This window comes from Gracilinanus agilis, chromosome 1, assembly GCF_016433145.1.
Source record: "Gracilinanus agilis isolate LMUSP501 chromosome 1, AgileGrace, whole genome shotgun sequence".
Classification (NCBI taxonomy): domain Eukaryota; kingdom Metazoa; phylum Chordata; class Mammalia; order Didelphimorphia; family Didelphidae; genus Gracilinanus; species Gracilinanus agilis.
In genome coordinates, this window is record NC_058130.1 from 679953675 (window position 1) to 679965102 (window position 11428).

Consider the following 11428-nt stretch of genomic DNA (forward strand, 5'->3'; position numbering starts at 1 on the left):
TTTCTAGGTCTCAGTTTCTTCATCTGTCAAATGAGAAGACTGGACCAGATGACAGATAATATCTAAACAAAGACTTGAAATGGATTCACAGGTCAGAAGAAAGCTTTAGAAGTCATCTAGACATAATTTCAAGCAGGTCTAGACCCTCTATAAAGGCAGGTATTTGTCTTGTTGCTAAAGATCCTAAAAAAGCATACTTATAAGTAAAGCATTGCTCATTTTATGTTCTAACAGTTACCATGAATACAATTCTACTTTGTTAATAAAACACCATTGAGACAAGCAGATTCTTTTAACGTTACATATAACAAAAAGTACGGTCAAAAGGAAATTAGAATAATATGGACAAAATGCTTCCTATTAGACTTAACCTTATGTTTCTAAAGTTTTAAAAAAATGAGACCTTTTAGAATCTGAGCTTAAGTTTGAAGTAACATTTTTGCACTGCATTTTCTTGACAAATAATGCTCCAGTGGAAACAAAATTGAAAACTTTTGTAGAGAAGGAAAGAGTTGATAAATGAAAGGCAATTTAGTTTTAAAAAATTACTTACATATCACTTGAAGGAGTGGGCTTTGGTGAGGGACTGGGTAAATTCCCTTCCATAATATCATTAAAACTATTGTTTCCTACATTCTTGGCCAGCTGTAACAGAAATACAAAACAATATAGTTTTCTTCATTTCCTAATGGACTTAAATGTTGCTATCATTTGCTTTTGGGAAGCCAGATAATGTATTTCCACAACTTGTAAAAAACATCTATAATTCTTTCAACAAACATTTACTATGGACATAGTAGTATATAAAACATCATACCCTGAGAAGCATTCAAAGATGAATAATTACTATTCAGACTTTCAAGAAGGTCACTGTCTAGTAGGGGTTATGATAGAAACACAGTTTTTCTACAAAGTAGAATGAGTTAAATGCCTAGCAGAGGTAAAAATAAAGTATAATGAAAGGTTAAAGATAAAAAATAATTTTAATTGGGAGAGGGAACATCAGGAAAGGCTTAATGAGAGACATGACTGATTTGGGTTTGATGGATGGATAAGATTCCAACAAGTAGAGATGAGGGACAGAGAAGGTACATTCCAGGTGTAGGAAACAATATGAGCAAAGGCATAGAGGTATAAAGGATAGGAGTTTTTTAGGAAATGGTACATACACATACTTCGTTGAATTTGGCAAGAGAAGAAATAGGAGAAAAAGGCAAAGGTTGCTGAAGTTAAGTTGTGGATAGCTCTGATGCTAAACAAAGGAGCTTGGATTTTTTCCAATAAGCAATGGGAAACTACTGGAGGTTTCTGAGTAACACAATGACGTCAGGAGATCTATACATTAAAACCATTCTGCATAGGTGTAAAGGACAGGTTGGAGTTAGGAGGCAGTTAAAGTGGGAAGGCTGATTAGTAGGGCTATTAGAATAATCTAGGAGAGAAGCAATGAGGACTTGGAACTAGAGTGATGGCAACTGGAATGCTAAGGTCAGGAAAGATGAAAGACATTGAGAAGGCAGAATTAAAAGGATGCAGTGAGTAAAGAGATTAAAGGGCTTGTTGTGGACAAGGGATGGGATACAAGTCATGATTTAATAAGGTCAAATAAAAGCACTCAGTGTACTTGTCTTATATAAATGCTAATATTTCATGCATGCTTGCCTCAAGAACCAACTAATGATCTGCATTTCACAAACCTATAAGCTGAGGCTAGAGATAGGTAATTCAATTAAATTCATTTCATTTGAACTCAATTAAATGGTTATTAGGTTATTAAGTGCTTATTTTGTACAAGAAACTGCTAGGTGCTGAGGAATAAAAAAGGGGGAAAAATAACAATTCTTGTCCTCAAAGAGTTTATATTCTCTTGGGCAATACCAGCATATACAAAGCAGCAAGGATCAATGTCTCAATAAGGCCAAGTAACTTAATATAAATAAATAGAAAATGAGAGGAGGGGAAGGGAGGAGAAAGGAGGGAGGGAGACGAAGAGAGACAGAGACACAGAGACAGAGACACAACTAACAAATGAGTGGAAGGAAGAGAATCAGGAAAGTCTTGCATAAGAGGTGGCACCTGAGTTGAGCCTTGAAGAGATTCTTAGAGACAAAAGTAAGTGAGGCATTTTGAGAACACATGGATGAGGGTATAGGGGTAGGAGAAGGGAAAGTTATGAAACTATAACTTTAGCATACAAACTCTAGTCCATACTGGTGCTGGCTAGAGTCTTATTAAACAAGGACAATTTTTTTAGGTGTCATAAATCCCTGCTTCAGCACAGAATGCTGTCACATTCCAGACTCATTTCTGTAAATGAACAGTGCAAGTTTCACATTTGGGAATCTTTACTGATTAGGTGTGGGGGGTAAGGAACTCTTTGTAAAGATGTAATAAACTATTAGTCGAGGGGAGCCCTGAGTGGCATTTTGGTGCTGGAATCAAATGATGCTATTTCAGTAGAGATTCACCCTGATGTGATCTGTGATGAATCAAACAAGGATGCTTTAGATATTCACCTTGGAAATGTTCCTGTAAAGAAGACTTGTACAAAAATATGTATAGCCACGCTCTTTGTGGTGGCAAAAAATTGGAAAATGAGGGGATGCCCCTTGATTGGGGAATGGCTGAACAAATTGTGGTATCTGTTGGTGATGGAATACTATTGTGCTCAAAGGAATAGTGAACTGGAGGAATTCCATGTGAATTGGAATGACCTCCAGGAATTGATGCAGAGTGAAAAGAGCAGATTCAGGAGAATGTTGTATATAGAGATATACTGTGGCACAACTGAATGTAATGGACTTCTCTACTAGCAGCAATGAAATAATCAAGGACAATTCTGAGTGACTAATGAGAAAGAACTATGGAAGTAGAAACACAGAGGAAAAACAACTGCTTGATCACATGGGTCAATGGGGATATGATTGGGGATGAGGACTCTAAATGATCACCCTAGTGCAAATATTAATAATATGGAAATGGGTCTTGATCAATGATACGTGTAAAACCCAGTGGAATTGCTCGTTGGTTACGGGAGAAGAGTGGGAGGAGGGGAGGGAAAGAACATCATGTAACCATGGAAAAATATTCTAAAATAATTAATTAAATTTTTTCAAATCACAAAAAAAAAAAAAAGAAAAAAAAAAGATATGTTCCTGTAAATAGCTCTTTAAGAAATTCACTTGAGAAAGTCAAGTTACTAGGCTGAGTTCCTCAACTAGTGTTGTCTGCTGATGAATCTCCCTGATTATTTGGGTGTGTTCCTATAGGCCACCTGAAGGCATGGAATTTAGAGCTGGAAGGCATCATAGATTACTGAATCCAATTGAAGTACTGTGATTTGCCCAAGATCACACAGTGAGTTAGTAGCAGAACTAGGACAAGAAATCAGATCCAACCTGGTCTTTAAGTTGTATTTTGTCCCCAGAAGCACCCATGTCCTGCTGATTTGGCCATTTAATTTACTATTAAGTTTCTTGGAGTAATCTGTTCCATTAGAGGGAAAGATTATTTCCCACTGTGATTGGAAGGTTTTAGGAGCTGTCAGGTAATTACACCAGGCCTAATTACTAGTTAAAAAATGGGCAGGGGATGCCAAATATCTTGATAAACATCTCAGGGCTGTATACATCTAGGATCCGTATAGAGATAAAAATGTGGCTTACTGTTGGACTTGGCTTAATGTTTAACTTAAAAATTGCTCTAAAGGAATTATTTAGGGTTGTGGAGGGGGCAGAGGAAGATTACAACTGGAGGATTTCTAAGTAATTTAAAAAAATCTTTGATAACATGATAAATTTCTCATGACTGTTTAACCTTATAAATCTATGAACTGTGTCATCAGGTATCATACCATCTATTCCCTCAAGAAAGGATTAAGGGGAAGCAGATTTCTGATGACTCATAATAGAACAAGTTACTACAATGATTTAACAAGAAACTTCATATTCATATAAAACTTCCCAGTAGTTAAAATAACATAATTGATTAAAACTATAATTCCTTCATTTAAAAATATTTTAACACAAGGGTTTTCAATTTCCCTCCCCCTTTACTATTATATATGTGATTTATAAGATTAGGAAGCACATGGAATATTGTACATTAAAATAAATTTCTGATGTGTAGTAAATTATCATATAAAGATTTCATTTGAGCATTCTAACAGAGTTTGGGAGATTCCTAAGGCACACTGAGATTCGCAATTGCTTGGCTAACCTTTCCACTTAGTCATGATAGTACATACCTATTAGTGACTTACCATGCATTCTAGAGGAAAAGGAAACTGTCAGTTTTACTTAGAATACAAATTACAATGTCACTGAATAGCTATATAAAAATCCATTCAATTCTCTGAATAAGTTGGCAGAGAAATTTTATAAAGAAACAAAAAGTAATTTCATCTTTATGCTAATGAACTGAAATATTTCCAAAGTACAGAAAAAACTTACCAAGAGTTCAGAAGTTCCTAATTTGTCTAATTCCAAAGACTGAATACGAGAAATATGAACCCCCATTTCCCTGTGGATTCCAGAACATTCTATACAGGTCAAAATACCCAGGTTGGTTGAAAGCCATGTGGGTTCTATAGAAAAGATTTAAAAGCACAGTGAAGCAAAACAATTTAGTGCACTGTTCATTTTGGAAGTGGCTGATAAAATTTCAACTGAAAACAGAACCAGACGCCCATACTTTGAAGTACTATATTATAAAAACATGCAACTGAAAACAGTAGAAGTAGAGTGCCAGATGGATGTTCAGATGTCATTTAGTGTAAACCCTTCATCTTGCAGATGAGGCTACTAACACAGAGAAAGGTAATGAGATTGTAAGACTTGGAATTAAGAGGGTCCTTGGAAAACAGTCCCAAGGGTTCCTAACCCAGGGTCTGTGAACTTTTTTTTTAAACATTCTGACCATTCAATTATTTTATGCATTTAAAACATTATTCTAAGGAATCTTTAGGCTTTATCAGATTGTCAGAGGGTTCTATGACACATACAAAAGGTTAAGACCCTCTACTCTAGGTAGAAAAACTGAGACTTCAAAAGTTGAGGTAATGATCTAAGACAATCCCCAACGACTCATGATGAAAAATGCCATCTGCCTTCAGAGAAAGAACTGATATAGTCAGAATATAGACCAAAACATACAATAATTCACTTTCTTTCTTCATTGGTTTGTGTTCTCTTTTTACAAAATGACTAATATGGAAAAATGTTTTACATTGTTACACATGTAAAATCTATATCAGATTCTCTGCCATCTCAAGGAGGGTACAGGGCAGGGAGGGGAAAAAAAGGGAAAATTTGGCACAAAATTTTTTAAAATGAAGTTTAAAAATTGTTTTTACTTGCAATTTATTTATTTGCTTGCTCATTCTTTCATTCATTCATTCGTTTGTATAAACCAGTGTTTCCCAAACTTTTTTGGCCTACTGCCCCCTTTCCAGAAAAAATATTACTTAGCACCCCTGGAAATTATGAAACTATTTATTGAACTCAGAATAGAATGTAATACAAAAAAAGTGTGGCCATCACTGCTCCCCTGGATCGCTGCCCCCACCAGGAGGTGGTGGCACCCACTTTGGGAATCAATGGTTTAAACCCTTACCTTCCATCTAAGAAGCAATACTGTTTTTTGGTTCTAAGGCAGAAAAGTGGTAAAGGCTAGGCAATAGGGGTTAAGTGATTTGCCCAGGGTCACACAGCTGGGAAGTGTCTGAGGCCACTTTTGAACCTAGGACCTCCTGTCTCCAGGCCTGACTCTCAATCTACTGAGCCACCCAGCTGCCCTCTTACTTGTAATTTATGAAAAAAATTATTTAAAAGAAGTTGAAGTGACAAAATCTCACAAAAGTAGAGCCAGAATCTGAACCCAGTAAGGAGTCTTGCCCAGTGTGACTTAGGAGGGTGAGGTGGCAGAAAAGGGACCTAGATCAGCTGGTTCCTTGTCCAGTGTGCCTCCACTTTTCCATACTATCTTCCCTAGTAAACAAGGGTAAGAATTGCTTCGATTAAAAAAAAATTCTGACCATAATGAACACCCCTTTCCCAAAAACATATTTTAATATACAAATTAGATCAGAAAAAAAGAGGATTACATGTGAAAATTCAAGCTTCCTTCTATATATGTTGGTGTGTATATATCTATATAAACATTTATATCTATACATAGGAAATTCAACATGCTACTTTCAAAGAAGTCCTGCTTGTCTGCTTTCCTCTGTATTTCCTTCAGTTTCCACTTGTGTATTTTAAAAAGTGATTTTTAATGAGTCTCTTTTCTTTCTTTTCAGGTAGCTCTATCACTAAAACATATAAGAATTATGGCAGGAATTAACATGGGGGGAAAATATATCTTAACTTGTTAGTTTGAATGCTCTTTATAAAAATATAAACACTTGCCAGAGAAAACATTTTTAAGTGGAAAAAAAAAGCACCTCTTTTTCTCTTCAACACTAAATGAGGATTGTCTAATGGTGCTTATCCTTGAGGGAAAAAAGAGAAAAGATGCTCCCCCTAAAGTTTCAGTTGTAATAAATTCTTAGATGCCTCACAAAAGTACTTTTTCCTCCTTCTCCACGTTCCATGACAATGACGGATGGTATAGCTATTAACTGTTGGTCACAGGGGACAGGATCCTACGGCTAGCATTAACCTACAAGCTACAACCAGCATTAACCTATCAGTCCTGGTTATGGCTTCTCTATGGAGCATCTGCCGATAAGACAGCTGTTAAATACTGAACATAACACTTTCCAGAGGACAAAAGCCTTTTTGAAACTCCAGAGGACACAGCGACAATGGCAACCATTTTTTCCTGGGCAGCCCAAAATTGTGATATTGTGATGAAGATGCCCCCTTTTAAATACCAGACTTCTTGGCAACCAATCTTTCTTGAAGACCTGTTTTGGGGGAAGATTTATTTATGCTAGACACTAAAGACAATATTAGTTCACCTTTACACTCTCAAGCTGACACAACACATTCTTTGTCAGAAGTGTGAAGCTGGGAGTGGAAGGATTATTGTAATCAAATTATTGTATTTGGGGGTAAAATAGTGAGCCTGGAAGGCTTTGCAGGCATGAAGAACAGCACACAAAAAAAGCAGAGGCTAGAATACCCAGGGTTTTTGTAGGACACAATAAAAAGACCAGCCTTTTAAACAACTAACAATTTAGCATTCAAAAGAAACAAAAAGGAAGTTCAGAAAGCTAACACAAACTCTGGGGAAAATCCTTGATAAAATGGAGTTAATTGGCAGAGAGTCAAGACAGAAAAAATGGCTAGAATACCTGATGAGCCACAATCACAGCAGACGTCATTCCCAGGTAATCTCTGGATGTCATCAATAATGGCTTTTGTAAGGTCCTCTAAGCTGTTTTCTCCAGTACTCTGTTCTCCTCGGAAGGCCATGGTCAATGCCTCTTCTTTGCTGTTTGTCAATACTGAGATCCACCTGTTTTAAAACCAAAAAAAGGAGGGTTTTCAAAAGTGTAGCATCTTCCTCTTGTCTTTGAACCATTTTAGATATGAACCATGCATACACAAACACCCTATATGGTATGGTATAGTAGGAAAAAGAAAAAATCCACTGGATCAGGAGTCAGAGGAGCTGGGTTCAAATTTTGGCTCTTAAGAATTTTTATCTCTGACACTGAACAAGTTGCATAATAGTTTCCTTACCTATAAAACAGAAGGGTTGAACTAGAGGTCCCTTCTAGTTTTAACTTTCTGAACCTGTAATCCTATGACAAAATGTTTCCAAAATGAGAAAGGAAAAGTTCAGAGAGAAAAAAGGGGAAAAAATGAAAAAAGACAACAATAAAAATTAAGATAACTGCTGAGGAGGAAACTGAAATAAGAAGAGAGACTGAATAAAGAAGTGAAAGTGACAGAAATATGAAACTAAAAATCATTTAAAAAAAACTAGGCTTGAGGAGACACATACCGCAAATGTCTTTTTGCTCTAGTTCTTCACAGGTAAAAATGGAATAGCTTCACTTGTATTATTTACCTACCTACCACAATCACTATAAGGACTAAAGTGAGGTAATACACATTAACTATTTTGTAACTGGAAAGGGAATTACAAATAGAAGCTATCATTCTAGTTTTCTGGAGAGGTGAAGGTAGTGATTCCAGCACACAGGTCAATGCCTAATGAGTCTGGTATATAGTTTTATGAAAAGACCCAAGGATTACAGGCCTGGAGTTTTCAAGGAACCTAGTTATTTTATCTATTTGGCATTAAATTTCCTTATCTTATCCTGATAGTGCTGGCCTATGATCTCTAGGGTCCACTTTAGTGCTAACATTCTACTTTATTATTTTGCAAAAAAAAAAAAAAAAAAAAAAAAAAAAAAGGGTCTCATTCAGCAACAAGCTGAGAAGGGAATTGTTAGCAAAGGAGAGAGAAGAGAGGACAAGCAGAGTTGGGGACTAAAACCCAGGTTCTCAGGAAGATAATACTCCTTAAATTCCTCATTTTCAGGATCTATCTTTTATACATATTACATTCTATGCAACCTACCTCACAGGCTATATGCTTTCTTATTCCCAAAAAATAGCAAATTCCTTAAGGGTAGAGGCTGTCTTTTACCTTTCTTTGTATTTTTCTCCAACAATTAGCATAGTACCTGGCATATAGTAGAGCTTAATAAATGTTTACTGATTGCAAGAGTTGTTTTGAGGAAAGAACTTTAGAAAACTCAAGAAACAATAGCAAAAGTGTTAGTATTAGTATTTTTAAAAAAGGAGTTGTGTATGTCTTATTCACGACATTATACTATAAGCAAAAGGGTGAACTACTTTTGTCAATCTCTAAAAAAATCAGTTGTAAAGCTCTTCAAAGGCAGGAACTGTGTCTTATTTTAGTTTAGTTACTCCAACATCTAGCATAGTGCCTTGCACACAATAGTAGCAACAGAAATAGAAGTAAAAAGGAGTTGGCAATATAGACAAAAAAACCACAGAGTAAGCATTTACTCTTTTTTTTATTCATTCAAACATTCATAAATGCTATTAAGGTGAATGACCAGACTAATTATAAAGATTCAGAAGTAACAGACATCTTCAAAATCATAATTTGTATTCAATAAATAGCCACTCCTTAGTCCTAAAATAAAGGTTTGCTTTTTATTCTTGTGTTCATGTAATAGATATACAAATCCATATTCCTTCTAAATTTTAGGAGCGTGGGACAATGAATTGAACTGCTGATTCCCTAATGGAATGAGGAGTCATGGTACTCATAGAAAAAAGACTGGCCATGAGGTCAGAGGGACTAGGTTTGAAACTCATCTCTCTTCAGGCTACTGTGCAACATGTATCAAATTTTTTAACCTTTTTGGGTCGAATATATAAAATGATGGGGCTGGACCACATGATCTCTAATTTCAGATGTAAATGCTGTGATGAGGAAGAGAAAGGTTTCCCTTTCACTGTTAGCATCTTATACTTAGTTTCAAGAGTTGCAAATCATGTTTTATGCTCTAGGTGGCAATCTCTTTCAGCTCACTGCCAGGAATGCAACTAACAGACTTAACACAAGCAATTCTTCCTTTGGTTGAAGAAGAAACATCACACTTAGGAGAGTGATGGGTATATTTCAGAACTTTGGGAGTGAGTCATCTTATTATCATCACTTAATGTCCAATTGAAAAGCATCTGACAGGGCAACTTAAACTTCAGAGCTTAAACTTGAGTTGACTTTTTTTTTTTTTGCTGAGGTTTTGATGAATGCATTTATTCATCTATGCATGAAACCTCAATGGGAACTACTTGGAAAACTAGACTTTCCACCTTAATTAAAGTTTGTGGGTAGTACAGTGGAAGATAGTTCATACCTCATAGGCTTTAGAGCTGGAAGGGAAATTAGAGATTATTTTGTTCCTAGTCTTCTCATTCTAAAGCTCAAGAAACTGAATTCCCTGGTCTAAGGGATTTGTCCAGGGTCATAAAGGAAGTAAGACTTGAACTTAGTCCTCTTGATTATAAAATTATTGATGTCTCTAATGTTCCAAACCAAAACTAAATTTGGGTTAATGATGTAAAGCAAAGGGGGGAAAGAAGGAGAGCAAGAGAGAGCGAGAGAGACAGAAAGTCTATCTGTCTGTGTCTATGTCTGCACGCAGTAGTCTAGTGGAAATATAGGTATCAAGAAGCCCTCATGGGAAAAGTAAAAATAAGTAACTTTTCTTCCTTTGACTGGACAGAATTCCTGGACAAAGAGAGAAATCTGAGCCTAAATGCAACAAACATTTTGGGGCTAGGCACTCTTAGGGATCTGGGATACAAAAATAAAAATTACTTAGTCTTTGCTGTCAAGGAGCTTATATTCTCCTGGAATATAGCTACAATTTAGTTCACTTCCTTGCTATTCTAGACCTAGAAGGTTGGGGAGAAGAAGTGGTTTCAAAAGAATCACTGGATTGGAATGGAATCAAGATGGTCATCTACTCCAACTTCCCACTCAATATTGGAATTTCTTCTACTTTAAGGTTTTGTCACTTAGTACCCATGGAAGTCTGGGCTAATCACTTTACTAGGCTCCAGTTTCATGGAAAAGGAGGTTAGACAGAAATTACCTTTAATTTACTAATTCTAAAATCACAATCTTTGACTGATATATTCAATCATCCAGCCTCTGCTACAACATTTCTAGTCATGGAGAGCTTACCTTCTAAAGTATGACCTTGTTCCCATGTATTTAAAATATGACTCTATTTTCCAAGTACTTTAAATAAAACCATGTTCCCCAAGTACTTATATTATAATCTTGTTGAGAAGATAGGAAATGGCTATCTGAAACACTTAAATAGCAAGGAAGGACAAGATTATTTGTAGAAATGCACTATTACTGGGACAGGTAGATGCCCCAATGGATAGAAAGTCAGTCCTGGAGGTTCTGGGGTCAAATATGACCTTAGACAATTCCTAGCTGTGTGACCCTGGGCAAGTCACTTAACCATTTCCTAGCACTTAACATTCTTCTGTCTTGGAACCAATACATCTGTTAGGGATTATTAAAAAAGAAAAAAAAGAAATTCATTATTACTGATAGTAAGAAGTGGGAATACAGTAGATGCTTAATAAATGCTTGTTGCCTTGATTTCAATCATTCAGAAAAGGATGGGTTGGCTAAGGATGGGAATTTAAGAGATCTTTTTTTTTTTTTTTATAGCTACAATATAGTATTTTATTGTATTACTTACCAACATTTCCTTACAAGTACATTTACAATATCAGCTTAATGGATTAGTGAAAGTTTAAGAGTGTAACTGGTCATTTATTGCTAATAGAATCAAGATTAGAAAGTGAAATTTCAGTATTCTAAAAGTCATTCACAGCATAATTTTAATGATACAATGCTGATATTTCATTAGGGTTCTTTTGCAGTCACTTTGCTCAGCAAATTACTTTTT

The 11428-nt window shown here is 35.8% G+C and overlaps 1 protein-coding gene across 1 annotated transcript in view; it reads right to left on the reverse strand.

The window, feature by feature from the left end:
• ASAP1 (ArfGAP with SH3 domain, ankyrin repeat and PH domain 1) overlaps positions 1 to 11428 on the reverse strand; it is a 400440-nt gene that overhangs the window by 49793 nt on the left and 339219 nt on the right. Inside the window, 3 exon segments of the mRNA XM_044669204.1 lie at positions 554 to 645; positions 4452 to 4585; positions 7298 to 7461. Of these exon segments, the coding sequence (XP_044525139.1) occupies positions 554 to 645; positions 4452 to 4585; positions 7298 to 7461 (390 nt within the window).